General features: G+C 40.6%; 1 protein-coding gene across 5 annotated transcripts in view; it reads right to left on the bottom strand.

Moving 5' to 3' along the window:
• Window positions 1-26058, bottom strand: part of MAG (myelin associated glycoprotein) — a 108837-nt gene that overhangs the window by 27217 nt on the left and 55562 nt on the right. For all 5 annotated transcript variants that reach the window (XM_075328285.1, XM_075328289.1, XM_075328288.1 and 2 more), the window contains exons 3-4: window positions 2092-2167; window positions 760-1128 (exon numbers count right to left, since the gene is read on the bottom strand). In XM_075328285.1, the coding sequence (XP_075184400.1) occupies window positions 760-1128; window positions 2092-2140 (418 nt within the window). In that variant the 5' untranslated portion in view covers window positions 2141-2167. The remainder of the gene's footprint in view (window positions 1-759; window positions 1129-2091; window positions 2168-26058) is intronic.

Genomic DNA, 26058 nt, shown 5'->3' with positions numbered 1-26058 from the left:
GTCTCCATCTCTCTTACTCTCTGTCTGTCTCTCTGTCTCTTTGTCTCTCTCTGTCTCTCGCTCTCTGTCTCTTTCTGTCTGTCTCTGTCTCTATCCCTCTCTGTCTGTCTCCGTTTGTCTGTCTCTCTCTTGTATCTCTCGGTCTGTCTGTCTCTGTCTCTCCACCAATATCATATTACCTCACACATAAGCTTCTTATACTAAGAATGTGCTTTTTTGCCTAAAGCTACCAATTACAGCTCCTATTAATAACCTGTAGCTCCCAGCTCCATTGACTTTAATGGAGGCAGGTTATTTGGCAAATAACTGTAAAGCGTGGGGATACATTTACCCCTCAAAACATAGTCATATGAGGTATCTGTGCAAAATTTTGTGATTGTAAATCCGACAATGCGGATTCCTTTAGTGGACACACACACATATATTCATACACACACATACATACACACATACAGTACATACATACACATACATACATACATACACACTTACATACATTCATACACACATACATACACACACATATATATACATACATACACATACACACATACATACACACACATGTATACACACTTCCATACATACATACATACATACACACATACATACACTCATACAGTACATACATACACACACATACATACATACATACACATACACACACACAAATACATACTCATACATGCACACACATACACACACATAAACATACACACACACATACACATATACACTCAGCTTTATATACTAGATTACCTAATATATAGAAGTTGGCATGTTCTGAGTAGGTGTATTGATTGTAGCCTCCCAAATCGGCTCGGAAGTAGTACTTTCCCTGAAGTTCATTGGTGACCTTGTCAATCTGTATCGAGCAGTTTAATGCATGAAGGTCTCCAATGATCTTGGTACGGCCCAGGTACATCTCATGTGCCGAGTTGGTTTTTGAATTTAAGACCACCGGAGGAAAGTTCCTAGGGTACGGACTGTTAAAATACCAGATAGCGTGTACGGCTGACGGCCGAATGTCTTCAGGATAATTGAAGTTACATGGGATGGCCACACAGGTCTCCTTAAACGCCGAGATGGACGGAGGCATCCAAGCCGACCAGTGCCTGCTCATCACACCTGGAATGGAGTCAATCACAGAGAGAAATCAATCACTTCAAATGGAAATACTAAATTAATTTATATTTGTATTTTTATTTTTGCCTTATTTATTCTACCATCGGAATGAAATACCCAACACTTCCAACGCCAATCCTAAGAACGTGTAGACTGTTCACCAAATGAATGGATCCAGATTCCAGATCATAAAGGAATAGGAATTTTTTTCCTTATCGTGAATTTTAATTCCGAAATTGTTTTCTTATATTTAGGCTATTTATGTAACAGTTTGAAAAAATAAAATAATTTGGCCCCTTCTGTAATAACGCCCGCCCAAACACCGGTATCCAGCCAACTTGAATCGCGGCCATTGTTCTTGTTATTGATCCAGACAGATTCTTCTTCTACTATGTGTGGGACGACATTACCAACTCAATCTGTGCCGGTGACATATCAATCATATACTGGTAAGAAAGAGGAGTGAAGAACAAAAACAGCACGGAGGGGGGAAATACCAATGGGCGCAAGTACATTAACCCACTAATGCCCTCCTTGTTAGAAAGTCTATAAGATACCACATAGAGACAGATCCTACAGATCTTTACCAAAAAGTTCGAAAATGGTTTTGAGCTGATATTTTTTGGGGCATCTTGCTTTTTTTTGGGGAGGAGTGCTTGCTGTATGTGTTATATGTTGTCCTGAAAATGGTATCGGATGAAGAACTGAAGTTCTTCAGAATGGAAAATGGTGGGTACCATGTTATCGTTATATTGGTTTTATCTGTAATCCTGCCTGATACTGTTATGAAAAGATGGCGGAAGATTGATCTCTTATGTGGCTGAGTTATAAAGAGAAAAACAAAAAATATATATATATATATATATATATACGGTATATACATATATACACTGCTCAAAAAAATAAAAGGATTACCAAAATGCAAAATCCTTGTTTAATCCCATTAAGGTTGACCATTCCTCTTACCTTCCAAAAGTATTAATATTAGAGAGAGGGATGTCCACCGCCATTCCATCTTCTTCTAAACCAGTAGATATATTCTCTGTAACAAAACACATGAAATTACATATGTGGTGAGTTACCCCATGATGGAAGCATAGAGGGGTACCAAGCACTCACCGGCACCCCATGCAGATGGCTATAATGTAAGTTATCGAATGACGGAAGCATAGAGGGGTACCAAGGACTCACGGCACCCCATGCAGATGGCTATAATGTAAGTTAGCCAATGATGGAAGTGTAAAGGGGTACCAAGGACTCAACACAACATCATACAGATGGCTGTAATGTAAGTTGCCCAATAACAGAAGTGTAGAGGGGTACCAAGGACTCACTGGCACCCAATGCACATGGCTATAATGGAAGTTACCCAATGATAGAAGAGTAGAGGGGTACCAAAGACTCACCGGCACCCAATGCACATGGCTATAAAGTAAGTTACCCAGTGATAGAAAAGTAGAGGGGTACCAAGGACTCACCACAACTTCATGCAGATGGCTATATTGTATGTTACCTAATGATAGACAAGTAAAGGGGTACCAAAGACTAACTGGCATTCCATGCACATGGCTATAATGTAAGTGACCCAATGATAGAAGCCTAGAGGGGAACCAAGGACTCACTGGCACCCCATGCATATGGCTATAATGTAAGTTACCCAATGATAGAAGAATACAGGGGCACCAAGGACTCATCACCACCCCATGCAGATGGCTATAATGTAAGTTACCCAATAATGGAAGCAGAGAGGGGTACCAAGATTGCACTGGCACCCCATGCAGATGGCTATAATGTAGTGGTCTACTGGTGGGATCAGATAAAGCTTTTGCCTTGGCGCAGAAGCTATAAACTGCACATTTGCCCTCTAGACATTATTAGGTAAGTTTGACACATTAGGAGGGCATCACTTTCTGCTCCACCAAAAGCTCATTTGGCCAAGAAGATAACATCAGAAGACCCAGCACAAGGGGCCAAAGACGTTCTCAGTCTTAGGTTTGGGAGTGCTCTTTAAATTCATAGAAAGGTTAACGATTTCGTAAGAAGGCAACACCGGTCGCCAATAGTACACTGAGAATAGAAGTGTGTAATTATTGGAGATTACTCATGTGTGGTGACATCTCGTAGCTCTGTGATGTGCGTAGGAGGGAAACCAAATCCATGAAATATGAATTAAAAGACGTAAACATTGCAATTGTAGTAGATGTCAAGATGCTTTCACGAGTAGGAAGACTTCAGAGGCTTCGCTCACACAGATGACATGACGGAGATGACAGATCTCACCAGAAGTGAATGTACACATTGTAAAGAATGACACACGGCACGTTACGGATCTGATTCCCACCAGATTGGAGGAGGGGAACGGAGGGGCGAGAATACAATGTCCGAAAAAGTAGAAATGGGACCTCCATAACCCCTATCGGACCTCCAAAGGTCAAACTTTTTTCTTTAGCTACTTTTTACGCCATGTTTTTTGTATATTGAGTGAAAAAAGTAGTTTATCTCATGAAGACATACAGCGGGTGAAATAAGTATTGAACACGTCACCAATTTTCTAAGTAAATACATTTCTAAAGGCAATATTGACATGAATTTCTCACCAGATGTCGGTAACAACCCATCCAATCTATCCGGGCAAAGAAATTATACCATAGATGCCTATAAATTTAGTAATGTGTAATAATGAGAAATGACACAGGAAAAAGTATTGAACACGTTACTAAAATGTATTTAATATTTTTAAAAAAAAAAATTGTTGGTGATGAAGCTTCTAGATGATTTCTGTATGGAGACACTAGTCGCCTGCATTGCTCAGGTGGATTTTGGTCCATTCTTCCACACACACTCCTCACATCCTGTATGGAGACACTAGTCGCCTGCATTGCTCAGGTGGATTTTGGTCCATTCTTCCGCACACACTCCTCACATCCTGTATGGAGACACTAATCGCCTGCATTGCTCAGGTGGGATTTTGGCCCATTCTTCCGCACACACTCCTCACATCCTGTATGGAGACACTAGTCACTTGCATTGCTCAGGTGGATTTTGGTCCATTCTTCCGCACACACTCCTCACATCCTGTATGGAGACACTAGTCGCCTGCATTGCTCAGGTGGGATTTTGGCCCATTCTTCCACATATGCTCCTCACATCCTGTATGGAGACACTACTCGCCTGCATTGTTTAGGTAGGATTTTGTCCCATTCTTCTGCACACACTCCTCACCTCCTGTATGGAGACACTAGTCACCTGCATTGCTCAGGTGGGATTTTGGCCCATTCTTCCGCACACACTCCTCACATCCCATATGGAGACACTACTCGCCTGCATTGCTCAGGTGGATTTTGGCCCATTCTTCCACATATGCTCCTCACATCCTGTATGGAGACACTACTCGCCTGCATTGTTTAGGCAGGATTTTGTCCCATTCTTCTGCACACACTCCTCACCTCCTGTATGGAGACACTAGTCACCTGCATTGCTCAGGTGGGATTTTGGCCCATTCTTCCACATACACTCCTCACATCCTGTATGGAGACACTAGTCACCTGCATTGCTCAGGTGGGATTTTGGCCCATTCTTCCGCACACACTCCTCACATCCTGTATGGAGACACTAGTCGCCTGCATTGCTCAGGTGGATTTTGGTCCATTCTTCCGCACACACTCCTCACATCCTGTATGGAGACACTAGTCACCTGCATTGCTCAGGTGGATTATGGCCCATTCTTCCGCACACACACTCCTCACATCCTGTATGGAGACACTAGTCACCTGCATTGCTCAGGTGGATTATGGCCCATTCTTCCGCACACACACTCCTCACATCCTGTATGGAGACACTAGTCACCTGCATTGCTCAGGTGGATTTTGGCCCATTCTTCCGCACACACTCCTCACATCCTGTATGGAGACACTAGTCGCCTGCATTGCTCAGGTGGATTTTGGTCCATTCTTCCGCACACACTCCTCACATCCTGTATGGAGACACTAGTCGCCTGCATTGCTCAGGTGGATTTTGGCCCATTCTTCCGCACACACTCCTCACATCCTGTATGGAGACACTACTCGCCTGCATTGCTCAGGTGTATTTTGGCCCATTCTTCCATATACATTCCTCACATCCTGTATGGAAACACTACTTGCCTGCATTGCTCAGGTGGGATTTTGGCCCATTCTTCTACATACACTCCTCACATCCTCTATAGAGACACTAGTCGCCTGCATTGCCCAGGTGGATTTTGGATCATTATTCCACACACACACACTCCTCATATACTGCAGGTCCCGGCTCCTTCTATGAACTCTGATCTTTAGCTCCTTCCAGACATTTTCTATTGGATTTAGCTCCGGTGATCGGCTCGGCCATTCTAGCATATTTATTTTCTGTCTCTGATTCCAGTTTGGAGTTTCCTTAGCCGTGTGTTTGGGATCATTCTCTGCTGAAATGTCCTCCCTCATGTCATCTTCATCATCCTGGTAGATGACAGCAGATGTTTTTCAGGAATGTCTCTGTACAAATGACAATTCATCCTTATTTCAATCATATAAAGTTTGTCAGGGCTGCATGCTTACAAACAGCCTCACACCATGATGTTCCCACTTCCACACTTCACTGTTGGTGTTTTTAGTGTGATTTGTCTTTTGGCCTCCAAACATGGTGTGTATTATGTCCTCCAAATAGTTCAGGTTTGGTCTCATGTGACCAGACTATATTCTCCAGTATTTCAGAGACTTGTGTATATGTTGTTGAGCAAAGTTTAAACGCTTTTCAACCTGCCTTTTGTTCAGTAATAGAGTCCTGTGTGGTGAGCGTGCATACAGGAGCGTGCATACAGGAACGTGCATACAGGAGCGTGCATACAGGAGTGTGCATACAGGCCATGGAGGGGAGTGCATAACTTATTGTTTTCTGTTAAGCAATTGTCCCTGCTGATTTCAGATCTTTCTATCATTCTCCACAGGTGATTCTTGATTCCTGGACTACTCTTCTGATATTCTTTTCACTCTTCTGTCTGAAATCTTGAGGGGAGCACCTGGTTGTGGTTGATTTAGGGTAATATTATGTTCTTTCCCCTTCCATATGATGGCCCCAAAACAGCTCACTGGAATTAGTTTAGAAATTCTTCTGTAACCAATACCATCAGTATGTTTGCAACAATAAGATTGTGACGTTCTTGAGACAGCTCACTGGTTTTACCCACCATGAGATGTTTCTTGTGTCACTTTGATAATGAGACCACTTTTTATCTGCTATCAGTTCAACCAGGTGATACTATTTGCACTAAGTGGCAGCATTGCTTTCTAATATTGATAGATTTAAGCTGGGGTTAGGACTTTCCATGGCTTTTTGCACCTCTCTTTCTTCATGTGTTCAATACTTTTTCCCTGTGTCATTTCTCATTATTACACATCACTTAAATTATGGACAGCTGTGGTTTGATTTCTTTGCCTGTGTGGATTGGATGGGTTGTTACTGATACCTGGTGGGAAATGCATGTCAAGAGCACCGTTAAAAATATATTTACTTAGAATATTGGTGACGTGTTCAATACTTATTTCTCCCACTGTAGGCATTTTTTGGACAAATGGACATCATTGCGTTATTTCCTCAATGTAGAATTTGGTTCACTCAATCCATCCTTGTATTAATAAGAATGGCCATTCATCTGATGACTTGTAGTATTAATTGTCCTCTATAGAGGCCACCAAAGAGGCAATGTATTGCTGTCCGGGAGCGAGATCTGGGACGATCAACTGATCAACCAGATTGCTGCTTTTTGAATGAAAACCTGTACTGATGCCAGGGAACAGTTGGAATAGGTAATGCGATGTTTGGCTCTGAACACACCTGCTGGCACGGAGTCATCAGACACTGTTCACACCACAGAATCTGGCAAGGAACCTGAGGCTTCTGGATTGTTCAGCCAGAGCCAGGCGTCGGCTGGTTCAGGTTCACTGGTCTTCAGCTCTGCAGGAGTTAATTCCTGCACACTTGTGAGCAAGAACTAGGAGCTCAGGTTGCTACTTGCCACGTGCATCTGTCTCCACCCTATTTAAAGCATGGCTTCATACCTGTATGTGCTGATGATAGCTTCAGCTTTAGTTCCAACGATTCCGGTCTTAGTAGTTATCCTGTTAATGGTGATCCATGTGGCGCTTGTGAGTGGTGTGAGCATTCCCCTGTTTTTTTTGTGGGGTTTTGTCATTGTGTTTTCCAGCCCACCCCAATGGAGTGGGAGGAGGGAAGTAAGATCAGGGCTAGGACAGGAGTTAGGGCCACACTGGGGGCTCGGATCTGGCTACCATCAAGCCTACCTCTGAGATAAGGGACAGCACAGGGCCTCTAGTCTAAGGGCCAGCCTAGGGGCACCTGTCCTCTCATTACATATCCTGTGACAGAATAATTGACCCATGATGGCAATCTGGGTAAGTATGCTCTACACCAAAGGTCCCCAACCTTCCTGACCTTGACAGCCACATTCAGCCCTGAAGAGGGTTGCAAGCTACATCCAGTGTGACATCAAGAGGCCCCATTACCTGTATAATGACAGTCAAAATCACACCAAATATCCAGGGGTTACTCCCTTATCCCCATTCAGATCTGCTCATCTTTGTGGGGCTACTCACAAAGGTCACCATCTAGAGACCTGGTGTTTATACACCAAGCTGGAATACAGCCGTAACCCACATATCATGGGCCAACGAGCCACATGTGCTCCCGAGTCACAGATTGGGGACCCCACTCAACAAATTTCAAACAAGAGTGAAGTAGACAGGATGCCCGATGGGCCTCTATGACCCAACCAAGGGTCCAAATAACCCTGGATTCAGCCATGGCTGAGCCATAGCTAGGTAGACCCCATGAGCACTAATGGTGCCCACCACTGTCTGATACATCTGATGACATGTTATTCTTGAGCATTTACATTTAGCAATTATTACTTTGCAGATACAGCATCGTTAATCCATGATTATATCAGTCACAGGTTAGGAAGGTATCGAGGGTCCAACTGGAAATGGTCTTCAACTCTTTTCGAGACATTTTTAGACTTTTTAGCCCTTCCTTCTTCATGTCATGTTGGGGTTGTCACGGTTTGAGATACAGGACACATCTCCCAGTACATTGTACCACCCTAGGCTGGGAACGTGAAAGGGACAGAAGGGGCTTGTCCCGGCCTTCCACCTCCTGGACTCGGGCCAGCCTCATCAGCACACAATGACTTCTATTGTATTGTGGGACCACAAGCGGCCATTGAATCCTCAGTGACGGTACAAGAGCTGTTTTGATCGCACAGTTTAATGCAGGGCTGCGGATTGAGCCAATTATTGAGTCACTTCCACATGCGAAGGGATCTGTGTGGGGGTGTTCGAGGCTCTCGTCATCTGCTCACTGCGGAGGTCTGGGACTTGTTTTCTAGCAGATTAACACTTCCACTGCTGGACTTTCCTAATTATAGAGGGGCAAGGCTACAATGATAGGAAGGGTGCGTTTTACAAATGCATAATGTATAAGTCAAATATATCCATATGCTCCAATTTACCAAACAGAAGCCAAGAAAGTGTCCAATTGTCCTCCGTCAAGTCAGATTATACCCAATAGGGGATGACGTATCTGAACGTGCGCTGCCATATGTTTTCCCTCTCCTACATCATACGTAAATCAATAATGACGAGTGAAATAACCCCCTCGAATGATTAAAAATAACAGTTCAGTTTGATTGTAACCACGTAATGACTTGTGCTTAAAAAAAAATAAAAAAAAAGTGAAAAATAATTGGAGTAAAATACCGACAAAATTCATCCAGGGAAATATGGTAAGTAGGAGAGGGAGGAGGGAGATGCAGCTGCAGCATCAATGCTATTAGTGGAGAAGAGGGGAAAAAGCTGATTGGTTCAAAGCACACAGCACAGCTCTGACATCACACCAGGAAGACACCCCCACCCATAAATCCCACCTACCAGGGGCACAACTGGAAGAAGCAGCAGGGGAAAGGCTCTCAATCTGGGCTGGCAACAACTTTTGGCTCTAAAGACTCATCTGTGCTATCAAGGTGCTAATTGTCCTTCCAAACATTCATATGCAATTTCCTTAATTAATTAATTATTAATTAAAGGATTGTCCACCTTTAACAATTTTTTTACTGATGTTTTTAGGACAAATTTTTTTTTTTCAATCTGGTTTCTTTGTTTCCCTGCACATTCAGCCTTGATTTTCTCTTTGGTTATAAATCGGCCGAAAGGAGAAAAGTGTTACAAACTCATCCGTAATATCATCAGAACAGGCTCACTGACAGATTCTCAGTTAACTCATTTTGCAGCCAGCAATAGACAGTGCTACACAAAGGTTATAGAAGAATAACAATGCTAATTTTTTTTATATTACCCAAATGCAAAAATGATTTTGATCCAAAAATACATGCATTTAAGTAAGAAAAAAATTGTGTTCCAATGGCGGACAATGTAAGTAAGGCTCTAATGAAGCCACAATATATTGAATCACAGTGATAATGGAATGGATAAGTGATGATTGAGAAGTTACATAAAGTAACTGTCATGGTTCTGAGCCGGTTTTCTGTTTTCTATTTTGAGCCGGTGGATGGGTGGTTCCCGTTCTTGGTTCATGCGCAGTTGTTGTGAGGGGCCTCTCTCCAGGCGCGTCATGCCGAGTGATTGCTCTGCTTCATTAGGGAGCAACCTCACCAGTCATAGTTCTTGCCTACAGTAAGTGCTCTGGCTCCCGTTTGTGCTTTGATCTTCTCCTCCTACCCCGGACCTGTTGCTATCCCTCTCCTCAAATGTCCCTGACTCTGACATTGACTTTCTGGCTTCTGACCCCCGGCTTGTACCCTGACCTCGGCTCCGCTTTTCCTCAGTTTACCTTATGTGACTTCCTGGCTTCTGACCCCCGGCTTGTACCCTGACCTCGGCTCTGCTTTTCCCCAAAGTACCTTACATTACTTCCTGGCTTCTGACCCCTGGCTTGTACCCTGACCTCGGCTCCGCTTTTCCTCAGTGTACCTTAAGTGACTTCCTGGCTTCTGACCTCTGGATTGTGTTCTGACCTCAGCTTTGCTTCATTCCTGTTTTCTATGTGACCTCCTGGCTCCTGAGCTCTGGATTGTTGGAATTCCCCATTACTAGTTGCATCTGGTGACACCTAGTGGTAGTTCGTCACATTAACTAATCTAAAACTAGTAAAAAATGTGTCATTTTTTTACTCATCTGTTCTTTCCTCACTTGTTCTTTTTTTTCCGAGAACCACAACTATTTTTTTTTTGTTTTTTTGTGGGATCTTTAACAGCTTAGGGTATATATATATATATATATATATATATATAAATATATTCTAGATCTTCTCCCTCTCTTTGATGTGGGCCCACATGGCAAGCCCACATTTTCCCCCCACATGTCTGCTGATCTGATCAGCAGACATGTGAAGCTAACAGGCATGAGAGGATTGGAGATCCACCCATGCCTGTTAACCACTTTGATCGCGCTGTCAAACTCTGACAGCATGATTTAATGTTCTCCAGCGCGGATCACGCTGTTCCCTTCCACCATCGGAGGCCCCGTGATGCGATCACAGAGTGTCAATGGCTTGTTCTGGCAGTGGGGAGGGTCATCACTCACTTCCAGAGATCGGCATTTCTCCTGATCAGACGGATAGTGATGCTGGTGCTGATGGTGGAGCATCGCTCTGATCAGCAGAAGTAATCAGAGAGTACAGGCATAAAGCCCCCTAAAGGGACTAGCAAAATCAATAAAAAAAATAAAAAGTATAAAAAAACATGAAAAAATAAAAAAGTTCAAATCAACCCCCTTTTGCCTTATTGAAAATAAAACAATAAAAAATACACATATTTGGTATCGCCGTGCTCATACATCTTCGATCTATCAAAATATAAAAATCAGTTAATCTAATCAGTAAATGGCGATCAAAACGCCAGAATTAGGTTTTTTGATCACCACATTACATTAAAATGCAATAACAGGAAATCAAAATATCATATCTACCCAAAAATGGTTTAATTAAAAACATCAGCTGAAGATGCAAAAAATATGACATCACTGAGTCTCAGATCCCGATAAATTTGAACGCTACGGGTCTCAGAAAATGGCGCCAAAACCGCAATTTTTTTTATTTTTTTTTTATAAATTTCTGATTTATTTTTCCCCACTTAGATAAAAGTAAAACTATACATGTTTGGTATCTACGAACTCATACTGACCTGAGGAATCATATTACCAGGTCAGTTTTACCATATAGTGAACATAGTAAATTAAAACCCCAAAAAATAATTGTGCGATTGCACTTTTTTTGCAATGTCAGTGCACTTGGAATTTTTTTTCCATTTTCCAGTACAATATGGGGTGGAATGAATGGTGTCATTCAAAAGTACAACTCATCCCGCAAAAAACAAGTCCTCATTTGGCAATATTGATAAAAATTAAAAAAGATGGCTCTTGGAAGAAGGGGAGGAAAAAATGAAAATGAAAAACGGAAAATTGCTGGCTGGTGAAGGGGTTAAACAGTCCATAATGGTGCGCAGGTTGCTGCTCAGGCCAGAGTATTTGGATGGGGAGGAGCTGTAATAACACCCACAGTCCACATGTGGTGCTGTTCCGAAAAAAAACTCCCACCATGTTTATTCATAAGTGTATACAATGCCTTTAACGCCATGATGCAATATATGGAGGAAACATAAAAATAAGAATATTTTTAAAGTGTCTTAATTATGAAAAAACTGTAAAATATCTATGTAAAAATATTATAAAAACAATATAAGGTTATTATACAGTACAAGCCCAATCTAAAGTCCTAAAGACCTGAATTAGCTATAATATTATCTGCCAAAATTTAATTTCCCAGCAGCACCCTGCTTCCTCTCAGTGCTGCAGGCCTCTCTCTCTCTCTCTCTCTGCTCTCCTGTATGCTTCCTCTTAGAGATAGATCACAATATATAGGGAGAGAGATATCAGAGAGAAACAGAAAAAGAATGAGCAACAGATTGAAAGGACAAAAAAAATCCGAAAAGAGAGAGCAGGAAAATGAGAGAAGGAAAGTGAGAGGGGAGAGGTGGTGCAGTAGACCAAATATTACATTAAGTTATTGCTATTAGTAGAAAAAAAAAATGTTTAAACTTCATAAGAGGGCTATTGTTACATTATATACTGTGTGTGTGTGTGTGTGTGTGTGTGTGTGTGTGTGTGTGTGTGTGTGTGTGTGTGTATACGTACAGTTAGGTCCAGAAATCTTTGGACAGTGACACAATTTTGGCGAGTTGGGCTCTGCATGCCACCACATTGGATTTGAAGTGAAACCTCTACAACAGAATTCAAGTGCAGATTGTAACGTTTAATTTGAAGGTTTGAACAAAAATATCTGATAGAAATTGTAGGAATTGTCACATTTCTTTACAAACACTCCACATTTTAGGAGGTCAAAAGTAATTGGACAAATAAACCAAACCCGAACAAAATATTTTTATTTTCAATATTTTGTTGCGAATCCTTTGGAGGCAATCACTGCCTTAAGTCTGGAACCCATGGACATCACCAAACGCTGGGTTTCCTCCTTCTTAATGCTTTGCCAGGCCTTTACAGCCGCAGCCTTCAGGTCTTGCTTGTTTGTGGGTCTTTCCGTCTTAAGTCTGGATTTGAGCAAGTGAAATGCATGCTCAATTGGGTTAAGATCTGGTGATTGACTTGGTCATTGCAGAATGTTCCACTTTTTTGCACTCATGAACTCCTGGGTAGCTTTGGCTGTATGCTTGGGGTCATTGTCCATCTGTACTATGAAGCGCCGTCCAATCAACTTTGCAGCATTTGGCTGAATCTGGGCTGAAAGTATATCCCGGTACACTTCAGAATTCATCCGGCTACTCTTGTCTGCTGTTATGTCATCAATAAACACAAGTGACCCAGTGCCATTGAAAGCCATGCATGCCCATGCCATCACGTTGCCTCCACCATGTTTTACAGAGGATGTGGTGTGCCTTGGATCATGTGCCGTTCCCTTTCTTCTCCAAACTTTTTTCTTCCCATCATTCTGGTACAGGTTGATCTTGGTCTCATCTGTCCATAGAATACTTTTCCAGAACTGAGCTGGCTTCAGGAGGTGTTTTCAGCAAATGTAACTCTGGCTTGTCTATTTTTGGAATTGATGAATGGTTTGCATCTAGATGTGAACCCTTTGTATTTACTTTCATGGAGTCTTCTCTTTACTGGTGACTTAGAGACAGATACACCTACTTCACTGAGAGTGTTCTGGACTTCAGTTGATGTTGTGAACGGGTTCTTCTTCACCAAAGAAAGTATGCGGCGATCATCCACCACTGTTGTCATCCGTGGACGCCCAGGCCTTTTTGAGTTCCCAAGCTCACCAGTCAATTCCTTTTTTCTCAGAATGTACCCGACTGTTGATTTTGCTACTCCAAGCATGTCTGCTATCTCTCTGATGGATTTTTTCTTTTTTTTCAGCCTCAGGATGTTCTGCTTCACCTCAATTGAGAGTTCCTTAGACCGCATGTTGTCTGGTCACAGCAACAACTTCCAAATGCAAAACCACACACCTGTAATCAACCCCAGACCTTTTAGCTACTTCATTGATTACAGGTTAACGAGGGAGACGCCTTCAGAGTTAATTGCAGCCCCTAGAGTCCCTTGTCCAATTACTTTTGGTCCCTTGAAAAAGAGGAGGCTATGCATTACAGAGGTATGATTCCTAAACCCTTTCTCTGATTTGGATGTGAAAACTCTCATATTGCAGCTGGGAGTGTGCACTTTCAGCCCATATTATATATAGAATTGTATTTCTGAACATGTTTTTGTAAACAGCTAAAATAACAAAACTTGTGTCACTGTCCAAATATTTCTGGACCTAACTGTATATATTACGGCTGTAATATATTGAATATATTTGAATTTCCAGTTTCCTCTAGTAAGCATGATCATGCTCTCTTCTGCATGCATTGCATAACTGAACATAGCATAGCCGAGCTGTGCTGTCACCCAACTGTCAGATCAATGAGGATGCTATAAGAGCATTTTAGTAGGGTCATTAAGTTCATCTCTTTTTCATGAATTAGACAGGGCCACTAGGTGCATCTGCAGCTTGTATCAATGGAATTTTCAGAGCAAAGGTGAGCATAGCCGAGCTGTGCTGCAACCCAACTATCAAATAAATGAGAATGCTATATAAGAGATTTTTTATAAAGGTCATTATGTGCATTTGTTTTCATGAATTAGATGGATCCATTAGGTGCATCTGAAGCTGGTATCAGTGGGAGTTTCAGAGCCATGGATAGTGTACTTGAGCTGTGGGGCATGCAACCCAAATGTCAGATCAACAACAATGCTATAAGAGGGGTTTATTAGGATCATTAAGTGCATCTGTTTTTCATGAATTAGATAGGGCCATTAGGTGCATCCAAAGCTGTTATCAATGGTATTTTCAGAACCAAGGATAATGTAGCTGAGCAGTGCTGTCACCCAACTGTCAGATCAGCAAGAATGTTATAAGAGGATTTTAGTAGGGTGATTAAGTGCATATGTTTTTAATTAATTAGACAGGGCCACTAGGTGTATCTGAATATGATATCAGTGGGATTTTCAGAGCCAAGGATAGCATAGCTGAGCTGTGCTTCAAAAACCTGTCACATAAATGAGAATGCTATAAGAGGGGTTTATTAGGGTCATTAAGTACATCTTTTTTTCATGATTTACAGAGGGCCATAGGTGCATCTGAAGCTGTTATTAATGACATTTTTAGAGCCAAGGATAATGTAGCTAAGCTGTGTTGTCACCTGTCAGATCAACGTGGATGCTATACGAGGGTTTTATTAGGGTCATTATGTGAATTTGCTTTTTATGAATTAGACAGGTCCATTAGGTGCATCTGAAGCTGCTATCAATGGGATTTTTCTAGCCAAGGATAGCATAGCCAAGCTGTGTTGCAACACACTGTCAAATAAATGAAAATGCTATAAGAGGGTTTTATTAGGGTCATCTGTTTTTCATGAATTAGATGGGGCCATTAGGTGCATCTGAAGTTGGTATCAATGGGATTTTCAGAGCCATAGATACCTTAACCGAGCTATGCTGCAACCCATCTGTCAAATAAATGAGAATGCTATAAGAAATTTTTATAAAGGTCATTATGTGCATTTGTTTTCATGAATTAGATAGGTCCATTAGGTGCATCTTAGTATCAATGGGAGTTTCAGAGCCAAGGATACCATAGCCAAGCTGTGCTGCAACCCAAATGTCAAATCAACAACAATGTTATAAGAGGGGTTTATTAGGATCATTAAGTGCATCTGTTTTTCATGATTTAGACAGGGCCATTAGGTGCATCTGAAGCTGGTATAAATGGGATTTTCAGAGCCAAGGATAGGGTAGCCAAGCTATGTTGCAACAAACTGTCAAATAAATGAGAATGATATAAGACGGTTTTATTAAGGTCATTAAGTCCTTCTGTTTTTCATGATTTAGACAGGGCCTTTAGGTTCATCTGAAGTTTATATCAATGGTATTTTCAAAGCCAAGGATAATGTAGCTGAGATGTGCTGCAACCCAACTGTCAGATCAATGAGAATGCTATAAGAGGGTTTTATTTTTTGTCATTAAGTGCATCTGTTTTTCATAAATTAGACAGGTCATTAGGTGCATCTGAACCTGATATCAATGGGATTTTTAGAGCCAAGGATATCGTAGCTGAGCTGTGCTTCAACAAAATGTCAAATAAATGAGAATGCTATAAGAGGGGTATATTAGGGTCATTAAGTGCATGTGTTTTTCATGAGTTAGATGGGGCCATTAGGTGTATCTGAAGCTGGTATCAATGGGATTTTCTAAGCCAAGGATACCATAGCTGAGCTGTGCTGCAACCCAATTGTCAGATCAATGACAATGCCATACGAGGGGTTTATTATGGTCATTAAGAGCATCTGTTTTTCATGATTTAGACAGGGCCATTAGGTTCACATGAAGCTGGTATCAGTGGGATTTTAAGAGCCAAAGATACCTTAGCCGAGCTGTGCTGCAACCCAACTGTTAGATCAACGAGGATGTTATAAGAAGGGTTTATTAGGGTAATTAAGTACATTACTTTTTCAAGATTTAGATTGGGACATTAGGTGCATCTGGAGCTGATATCAATGGGATTTTCAGAGCCAATAATAGCTGTGGTGCAACACAACTGTCAAAAAAATGAGGATGCTAAAAGTGTTTCATTAGACGGGTTTATTTGGGTCATGTGTTCTTCATAAATTGGAAAGGGTCAATAGGTGCATCTGTTTTCCCAGAATTATACAGAGCAATTTCTTGTATCAGTGAGATCTTCAAAGGCAAGCATAGCATAGCTGAGCTGTGCTACAACCACACTATCAGATCCATGAGGATGAGGTCAGAGAGCGTTTTTTTTTTTAGATAGTATCATTAGGGGCATCTGAAGATGATTGAATGACAGAATTAGAACAACTAACTAGACACCCATCCAAGAAGCCTACCACTAGACCAATGAGGAAACGTTTCTCACTGGTCTAGTGGTAGGCTTCTTGGCTGGGATGTGTGAGGTTGTGGGTTCGAATCCCGGTGTAAGCTCCTGTGTATTCAGTGTGGCTTCATGCAATTGTCTAGAGTACACTATGGTTTGGAGAATAACCCTTTAATGAATTTCGCGTCTTGATGTCACAATGTTGCAATATTATCGTGAGCTTCACTGTATCAGTCCTGTCAGATAACAAAATATCTCCCAAAATCTGCCAGTGCCTCCTGTCCCCGCAGTCTGGTCTGGAGATCATTAATCTGACATTGCAGTATGGTGTTGTTAGACTTCACTGTATTATGTAGATGAAGCCATCAGAAAGCAAAATAAACAGATGAGAAGCATATGAGGAATAATGCCGCACAATAGTGCACAGCGGGAGAGGATCGCTGCGAAACGCTGAACGATCGGGAATGAAGGGAAGCGCAACACCAAGGGAGCACATAAAAGCAGAGAAAGGGAAATGTCACTGCCTCCTGTAAAAACAGAACACCGCTCTCCAAAAATACTCTGTGCTGCTGAAAAGTCCTAGCTTCTAGTAAATGATGCAATATTTGAATTACATTTTGAGTAACACATTCTTCATTTAAATACTCTGTGCTGCTGAAGAACGCTGTTCATCCCTATATAGAGCTTGCATCCTGTAACATTCCACAAAATCAGGACTCTCCTGAAATACTCTGGGCCTGCAATCATCCGCATGTCTCCTGTAACACTCCTCACAGGTCACAATAGAGCCCTCTCCTGAAATACTCTGGGCTTGCAATCACCCGCATGTCTCCTTTAACACTCTTCACAGGTCACTATAGAGCCCTGTCCTGAAATACTCTGGGCCTGCAATCACCCACATGTCTCCTTTAACACTACTCACAGGTCACTGCAGATCCCTCTCCTCAAATACTCTGTCCGTGCAATCACCCTCATGTCTTCTTTAACTCTTCTCACAGGTCACTGTGCATCTCTCTCCTGAAATACTCTGGGCCAGAAATCACCTGCATGTCAAGTTTAACACTTCTTACATGTCACTGTGGATCTCTCTCCTGAAATACTCTGGGCCGGAAATCACCTGCATCTCTCCTTTAACACTCCTTAAAGGTCACTATAGATCCCTCTCCTGAAATGCTCTGGGCCAGAAATCACCTGCATGTCAACTTTAACACTTCTTACATGTCACTGTGGATCTCTCTCCTGAAATACTCTGGGCCGGAAATCACCTGCATCTCTCCTTTAACACTCCTTAAAGGTCACTATAGATCCCTCTCCTGAAATACTCTGGGCCTGAAATCACCTGCATGTCTCATTTAACACTCCTCACAGGTCACTGCGGATTGCTCTCCTGAAATACTCTGTGCTGGCAATAACCTGCATGTCTCCTTTAACACGCCTCAAAGGTCACTGCAGATCCATTTCCTGAAATACTCTGGGCTGGCAATCACTCACGTCTTCTTTAACACTCCTTACAGGTCACTGCGGTTCCATCTCCTGAAATACTCTGGGCTGGCAATCACCCGCATGTCTCCTTTAACACTCCTCAATGGTCAGTGCAGTTCCTTCTCCTGAAATACTCTGGGCTGGAAATCACCCACATGTCTCCTTTAATGCTCCTCATAGGTCACTGCAGATCCCTTTCCTGAAAAACTCTGGGCCTGCAATCACCCACATGTCACCTTTTAACATTCCTCAAAGGTCACTGCAGATCTCTCTCCTGAAATACACTGGGCTGTCAATCAGCTGTATGTCTCGTTTAAGGACTTTCAGTTTTTCTAAACATTTCTTTTCCTCTAACACTCCTCATAGGTCACTGCGGATCCCTCTCCTGAAAGTACTCTGGGCCTGCAATCACCTGCATGTCTCCTTTAACACTTCTTCCATGTCACTGTGGATCTCTCTCCTGAAATACTCTGGGCCGGAAATCACCCGCATGCCTGGATTAACACTCCTCACAGGTCACTGCAGATTCCTCTCCTGAAATACTCTGGGCCTGCAATCACCCGCATGCCTCCTTTAACACTCATCACAGGTCACTACAGATCCATCTCCTGAAATACTCTGGGCCTGCATCCGCATGTTTCCTTTAACACTCTTCACAGGTCACCGCAGATTCCTCTCCTGAAATACTCTTGACCTGCAATCATTCCCATGTCTCGATTAACACTCCTCACAGGTCACTGAGGATCCCCCTCCTGAAATACTCTGGGCCTGCAATCACCTGTATGTCTCCTTTAACACTTCTTACATGTCACTGTGGATCTCTCTCCTGAAATACTCTGGGCCGGAAATCACCTGCATCTCTCCTTTAACACTCCTTAAAGGTCACTATAGATCCCTCTCCTGAAATACTCTGGGCCTGAAATCACCTGCATGTCTCATTTAACACTCCTCACAGGTCACTGCGGATTGCTCTCCTGAAATACTCTGTGCTGGCAATCACCCGCATGTCTCCTTTAACACTCCTCAATGGTCAGTGCAGTTCCTTCTCCTGAAATACTCTGGGCTGGAAATCACCCGCATGTCTCCTTTAATGCTCCTCACAGGTCACTGCAGATCCCTTTCCTGAAAAACTCTGGGCCTGCAATCACCCGCATGTCACCTTTTAACATTCCTCAAAGGTCACTGCAGATTTCTCTCCTGAAATACACTGGGCTGTCAATCAGCTGTATGTCTCGTTTAAGGACTTTCAGTTTTTCTAAACATTTCTTTTCCTCTAACACTCCTCATAGGTCACTGCGGATCCCTCTCCTGAAAGTACTCTGGGCCTGCAATCACCTGCATGTCTCCTTTAACACTTCTTCCATGTCACTGTGGATCTCTCTCCTGAAATACTCTGGGCCGGAAATCACCCGCATGCCTGGATTAACACTCCTCACAGGTCACTGCAGATTCCTCTCCTGAAATACTCTGGGCTTCCAATCACCCGCATGCCTCCTTTAACACTCATCACAGGTCACTACAGATCCATCTCCTGAAATACTCTGGGCCTGCATCCGCATGTTTCCTTTAACACTCTTCACAGGTCACTTCAAATTCCTCTTCTGAAATATTCTGGGCCTGCAATCACCTGCATGTCTCCTTTAACATTCCTCACAGGTCACTGAGATTCACTCGCCCGAAATACTCTGGGCTGGCAATCACCCGCATGCCTGGATTAACACTCCTCACAGGTCACTGCAGATTCCTCTCCTGAAATACTCTGGGCCTGCAATCACCCGTATGTCTCCTTTAACACTCCTCACAGGTCACTGCGGATCCCTCTCCTGAAATACTCTGGGCTGGAAATCATTCCCATGTCTCGATTAACACTCCTCACAGGTCACTGAGGATCCCCCTCCTGAAATACTCTGGGCCTGCAATCACCTGTATGTCTCCTTTAACACTTCTTACATGTCACTGTGGATCTCTCTCCTGAAATACTCTGGGCCGGAAATCACCTGCATATTTCCTTTAACACTCCTTTAAGGTCACTATAGATCCCTCTCCTGAAATACTCTGGGCCTGCAATCACCCGTATATCTCCTTTAACACTCCTCACAGGTCATTGCAGATCCCTCTCCTGAAATACTATGAGCCGGAAATCACCCACATGTCTCCTTTAATACTCCTCACAGGTCATTGCGGATCCCCTTTCCTGAAAAACTCTGGACCTACAATCACCCGCATGTCACCTTTAACATTCCTCAAAGGTCACTGCGGATCTCTCTCCTGAAATACACTGGGCTGTCAATCAGCGGCATGTCTCGTTTAAGGACTTTCAGTTATTCTAAACATTTCTTTTCCTTTAATACTCCTCAAAGGTCACTGCAGATCCCTCTCCTGAAATACTCTGGGCCTGCAATCACCAGCATGTCTTTTTTAACACTTCTCACAGGTCACTGCAGATCCCTCTCCTGAAATACTCTGGGCCGGCAATCACCTGCATATCTCCTTTAAGGACTGCAGTATTTTTAAACATTTTTTTTCTTTAATACTCCTCACAGGTCATTGCGGATCCCTCTCCTGAAATACTCTGGGCCAAGAATCACCTGCATATCTCCTTTAAGGACTCGCAGTATTTTTAAACATTTTTTTTCTTTAATACTCCTCACAGGTCACTGCAGATCCCTCTCCTGAAATACTCTGGGCCGGAAATCACCAGCATGTCTTCTTTAACTCTCCTCACAGGTCATTGCAGATCCCTCTCCTGAAATACTCTGTGCTGTAAGATGATCCTTCTATTTCTGTGATTTCGTGATTTTCCACTTGCTTTACGACTAACATCACAACACATCAGCACATCTAAATTCTGAAATACTCTGTGCTGCTGGGGAACCTGCCAGTCAGTGATTTCTTCCTTCACATGTGTCCCGTCACATACAGCCCTGTTCTCGATACCATTATATGGGGCAGGGAATTTGACCGTACCCCCAACCCCCAGACATATACAGACCCCTTTAACAACATCTGAAATATTCTGTGCTGCTGTGGGGCCTTTACAGCCTTTCACAATGACTTGGTTTGAGTTTTCTCATGAAGAACATTACTATCAGCATCACCAAAGTCTTGGAAACCTGATAACAGAGAACAATAGCGTACAGTCAACTGAAGATAAGACAAACCTTACATTGCATGCCATATTTTTCTATACTTTAGAGCCAATTACTGGGAATCCTGACAACCGGGCGGCAAAAAGGAAGCCACAACAAAACCGCAGCGACCGCAAGAAGATCACACATTCACTGGGAAAGTAACAGCGACCTTTGTGCCCAGAAATAAGAAGAAATATTCTCAGATTCACGACCACATTAAACAGCTCGGCCCAACAATGAGCCAGTGTCGAGGCGATCGGCCGTCACAGCCCGCCATTGTCTTCACGGTCAGCCGCCGCTCTGTGTAATACGTCTCTATTATGTCTCTTTTATATATTTTATTTGTAGGAAATAAAACTTTAGTTTGTAACAATAATAACATTCCAAAAAGAACATCAGAGACCAGAAGCGCTGCAAACGAAGAGATAATGTGCTAGAGAAGCACACACCGGCGCTCCACACTGAGGGTATTATACTATAGCTTTCCACATAGGGGCAGTATTATAGTAGTTATATTCTTGTACATAGGGGCAGTATTATAGTAGTTATATTCTTGTATATAGGGGCAATATTATAGTAGTTATATTCTTGTACATAGGGGGCAGTATTATAGTAGTTATATTCTTGTACATAGGGGCAATATTATAGTAGTTATATTCTTGTACATAGGGGGCAGTATTATAGTAGTTATATTCTTGTACATAGGGGGCAGTATTATAGTAGTTATATTCTTGTACATAGATGCAGTATTATAGCAGTTATATTCTTGTACATAGGAGCAGTATTATAGTAGTTATATTCCTGTATATAGGAGCAGTATTATGGTAGTTATATTTTTGTACATAGGAGCAGTATTATAGTAGTTATATTTTTGTATATAGGGGCAGTATTATAGTAGTTATATTCTTGTACATAGGGGGCAGTATTATAGTAGTTATATTCTTGTACATAGGGGCAGTATTATAGTAGTTATATTCTTGTACATAGGGGCAGTATTATAGTAGTTATATTTTTGTACATAGGGGCAGTATTATAGTAGTTATATTTTTGTATATAGGGGCAGTATTATAGTAGATATATTCTTGTACATAGGGGGCAGTATTATAGTAGTTATATTTTTGTACATAGGGGCAGTATTATAGTAGTTATATTTTTGTATATGGGGCAGTATTATAGTAGTTATATTCTTGTACATAGGGGGCAGTATTATAGTAGTTATATTTTTGTACATAGGGGCAGTATTATAGTAGTTATATTTTTGTATATAGGATCAGTATTATAGTAGTTATATTTTTGTATATAGGGGCAGTATTATAGTAGTTATATTTTTGTACATAGGGGCAGTATTATAGTAGTTATATTTTTGTACATAGGGGCAGTGTTATAGTAGTTATATTCTTGTACATAGGAGCAGTATTATAGTAGTTATATTCTTGAACATAGGGGCAGTATTATAGTAGTTATATTCCTGTACATAGGAGCAGTATTATAGTAGTTATATTCTTGTACATAGGGGCAGTATTATAGTAGTTATATTCTTGTAAATAGAGGCAGTATTATAGTAGTTATATTCTTCTACATAGGGGGCAGTATTATAGTAGTTATATTCTTGTACATAGGAGCAGTATTATAGTAGTAATATTCTTGTACATAGGGGGCAGTATTATAGTAGTTATATTCTTGTACATAGGGGCAGTATTATAGCAGTTATATTCTTCTACATAGGGGGCAGTATTATAGTAGTTATATTCTTGTACATAGGGGCAGTATTATAGCAGTTATATTCTTCTACATAGGGGCAGTATTATAGTAGTTCTATTCTTGTACATAGGAGCAGTATTATAGTAGTAATATTCTTGTACATAGGGGGCAGTATTATAGTAGTTATATTCTTGTAAATAGGTGACAGTATTATAGTAGTTATATTCTTGTACATAGGGGCAGTATTATAGTAGTTATATTCTTGTATATAGGAGCAGTATTATAGTAGTTATATTCTTGTATATAGGGGCAGTATTATAGTAGTTATATTCCTGTATATAGGAGCAGTATTATAGTAGTTATATTTTTGTACATAGGAGCAGTATTATAGAAGTTATATTTTTGTATATAGGGGCAGTATTATAGTAGTTATATTCTTGTACATAGGAGGCAGTATTATAGTAGTTATATTCTTGTACATAGGGGCAGTATTATAGTAGTTATATTCTTGTACATAGGGGCAGTATTATAGTAGTTATATTTTTGTACATAGGGGCAGTATTATAGTAGTTATATTTTTGTATATAGGGGCAGTATTATAGTAGATATATTCTTGTACATAGGGGGCAGTATTATAGTAGTTATATTTTTGTACATAGGGGCAGTATTATAGTAGTTATATTTTTGTATATAGGGGCAGTATTATAGTAGTTATATTCTTGTACATAGGGGGCAGTATTATAGTAGTTATATTTTTGTACATAGGGGCAGTATTATAGTAGTTATATTTTTGTACATAGGAGCAGTATTATAGTAGTTATATTTTTGTACATAGGGGCAGTATTATAGTAGTTATATTTTTGTACATAGGGGCAGTGTTATAGTAGTTATATTCTTGTACATAGGAGCAGTATTATAGTAGTTATATTCTTGAACATAGGGGCAGTATTATAGTAGTTATATTCCTGTACATAGGAGCAGTATTATAGTAGTTATATTCTTGTACATAGGGGCAGTATTATAGTAGTTATATTCTTGTAAATAGAGGCAGTATTATAGTAGTTATATTCTTCTACATAGGGGGCAGTATTATAGTAGTTATATTCTTGTACATAGGAGCAGTATTATAGTAGTTATATACTTGTACATAGGGGGCAGTATTATAGTAGTTATATTCTTGTACATAGGGGCAGTATTATAGCAGTTATATTCTACTACATAGGGGGCAGTATTATAGTAGTTATATTCTTGTACATAGGGGCAGTATTATAGCAGTTATATTCTTCTACATAGGGGCAGTATTATAGTAGTTCTATTCTTGTACATAGGAGCAGTATTATAGTAGTAATATTCTTGTACATAGGGGGCAGTATTATAGTAGTTATATTCTTGTACATAGGTGACAGTATTATAGTAGTTATATTCTTGTACATAGGGGCAGTATTATAGTAGTTATATTCTTGTATATAGGGGCAGTATTATAGTAGTTATATTCTTGTATATAGGGGCAGTATTATAGTAGTTATATTCTTGTATATAGGGGGCAGTATTAGAGTAGTTATATTCTTGTAAATAGGGGGCAGTATTATACTAGTTATATTTTTGTACATAGGAGCAGTATTATAGTAGTTATATTCTTGTACATAGGGGGCAGTATTATAGTAGTTATATTCTTGTACATAGCGGCAGTATTATAGTAGTTATATTCTTGTACATAGGAGCAGTATTATAGTAGGTATATTCTTGTACATAGGGGCAGTATTATAGTAGTTATATTATTGTACATAGGGGGCAGTATTATAGTAGATATATTCTTGTACATAGCAGGCAGTATTATAGTAGATATATTCTTGTACATAGGGGGCAATATTATAATAGTTATATTCATATACATAGGGGCAGTATTATAGTAGTTATATTCTTGTACATAGAGGGCAGTATTATAGTAGTTATATTTTTGTACATAGGGGCAGTATTATAGTAGTTATATTCTTGTACATAGGAGCAGTATTATAGTAGGTATATTCTTGTACATAGGGGCAGTATTATAGTAGTTACATTATTGTACATAGGGGGCAGTATTATAGTAAATATATTCTTGTACATAGGGGGCAATATTATAATAGTTATATTCCTATACATAGGGGCAGTATTATAGTAGTTATAGTATTGTACATAGCGGGCAGTATTATAGTAGATATATTCTTGTACATAGGGGGCAATATTATAATAGTTATATTCCTATACATAGGGGCAGTATTATAGTAGATATATTCTTGTACATAGGGGGCAGTATTATAGTAGTTTTATATTCTTGTACATACGGGGTAGTATTATAGTAGTTATATTCTTGTACATAGGGGGCAGTATTATAGTAGTTATATTCTTGTACATAGCGGCAGTATTATAGTAGTTATATTCTTGTACATAGGAGCAGTATTATAGTAGGTATATTCTTGTACATAGGGCCAGTATTATAGTAGTTATATTATTGTACATAGGGGGCAGTATTATAGTAGTTATATTCTTGTACATAGGGGGCAGTATTATAGTAGATATATTCTTGTACATAGGGGTCATTATTATAATAGTTATATTCCTATACATAGGGGCAGTATTATAGTAGTTATATTCTTGTACATAGGGGGCAGTATTATAGTAGTTATATTCTTGTACATAGGGGGCAGTATTATAGTAGTTATATTCTTGTACATAGCAGCAGTATTATAGTAGTTATATTCTTGTACATAGGAGCAGTATTATAGTAGGTATATTCTTGTACATAGGGGCAGTATTATAGTAGTTATATTATTGTACATAGGGGGCAGTATTATAGCAGTTATATTCTTGTACATAGGGGCAGTATTATAGCAGTTATATTCTTGTACATAGGGAGCAGTATTATAGTAGTTATATTCTTGTACATAGGAGCAGTATTATAGTAGTTATATTCTTGTACATAGGAGAAGTTTTATAATAGTTATATTCTTGTACGTAGGGGGCAGTATTATAGCAGATATATTCTTGTACATAGGAGCAGTATTATAATAGTTATATTCTTGTACATAGTGGCAGTATTAAAGTAGTTATATTCTTGTACATAGAGCAGCATTATAGTAGTTAT

The sequence above is a fragment of the Anomaloglossus baeobatrachus genome, chromosome 11, assembly GCF_048569485.1.
Source record: "Anomaloglossus baeobatrachus isolate aAnoBae1 chromosome 11, aAnoBae1.hap1, whole genome shotgun sequence".
NCBI classification, from domain to species: Eukaryota; Metazoa; Chordata; class Amphibia; order Anura; family Aromobatidae; genus Anomaloglossus; species Anomaloglossus baeobatrachus.
Note: the sequence above shows the minus strand (reverse complement) of the source record. Positions and strands in the feature narration are given on the sequence as shown.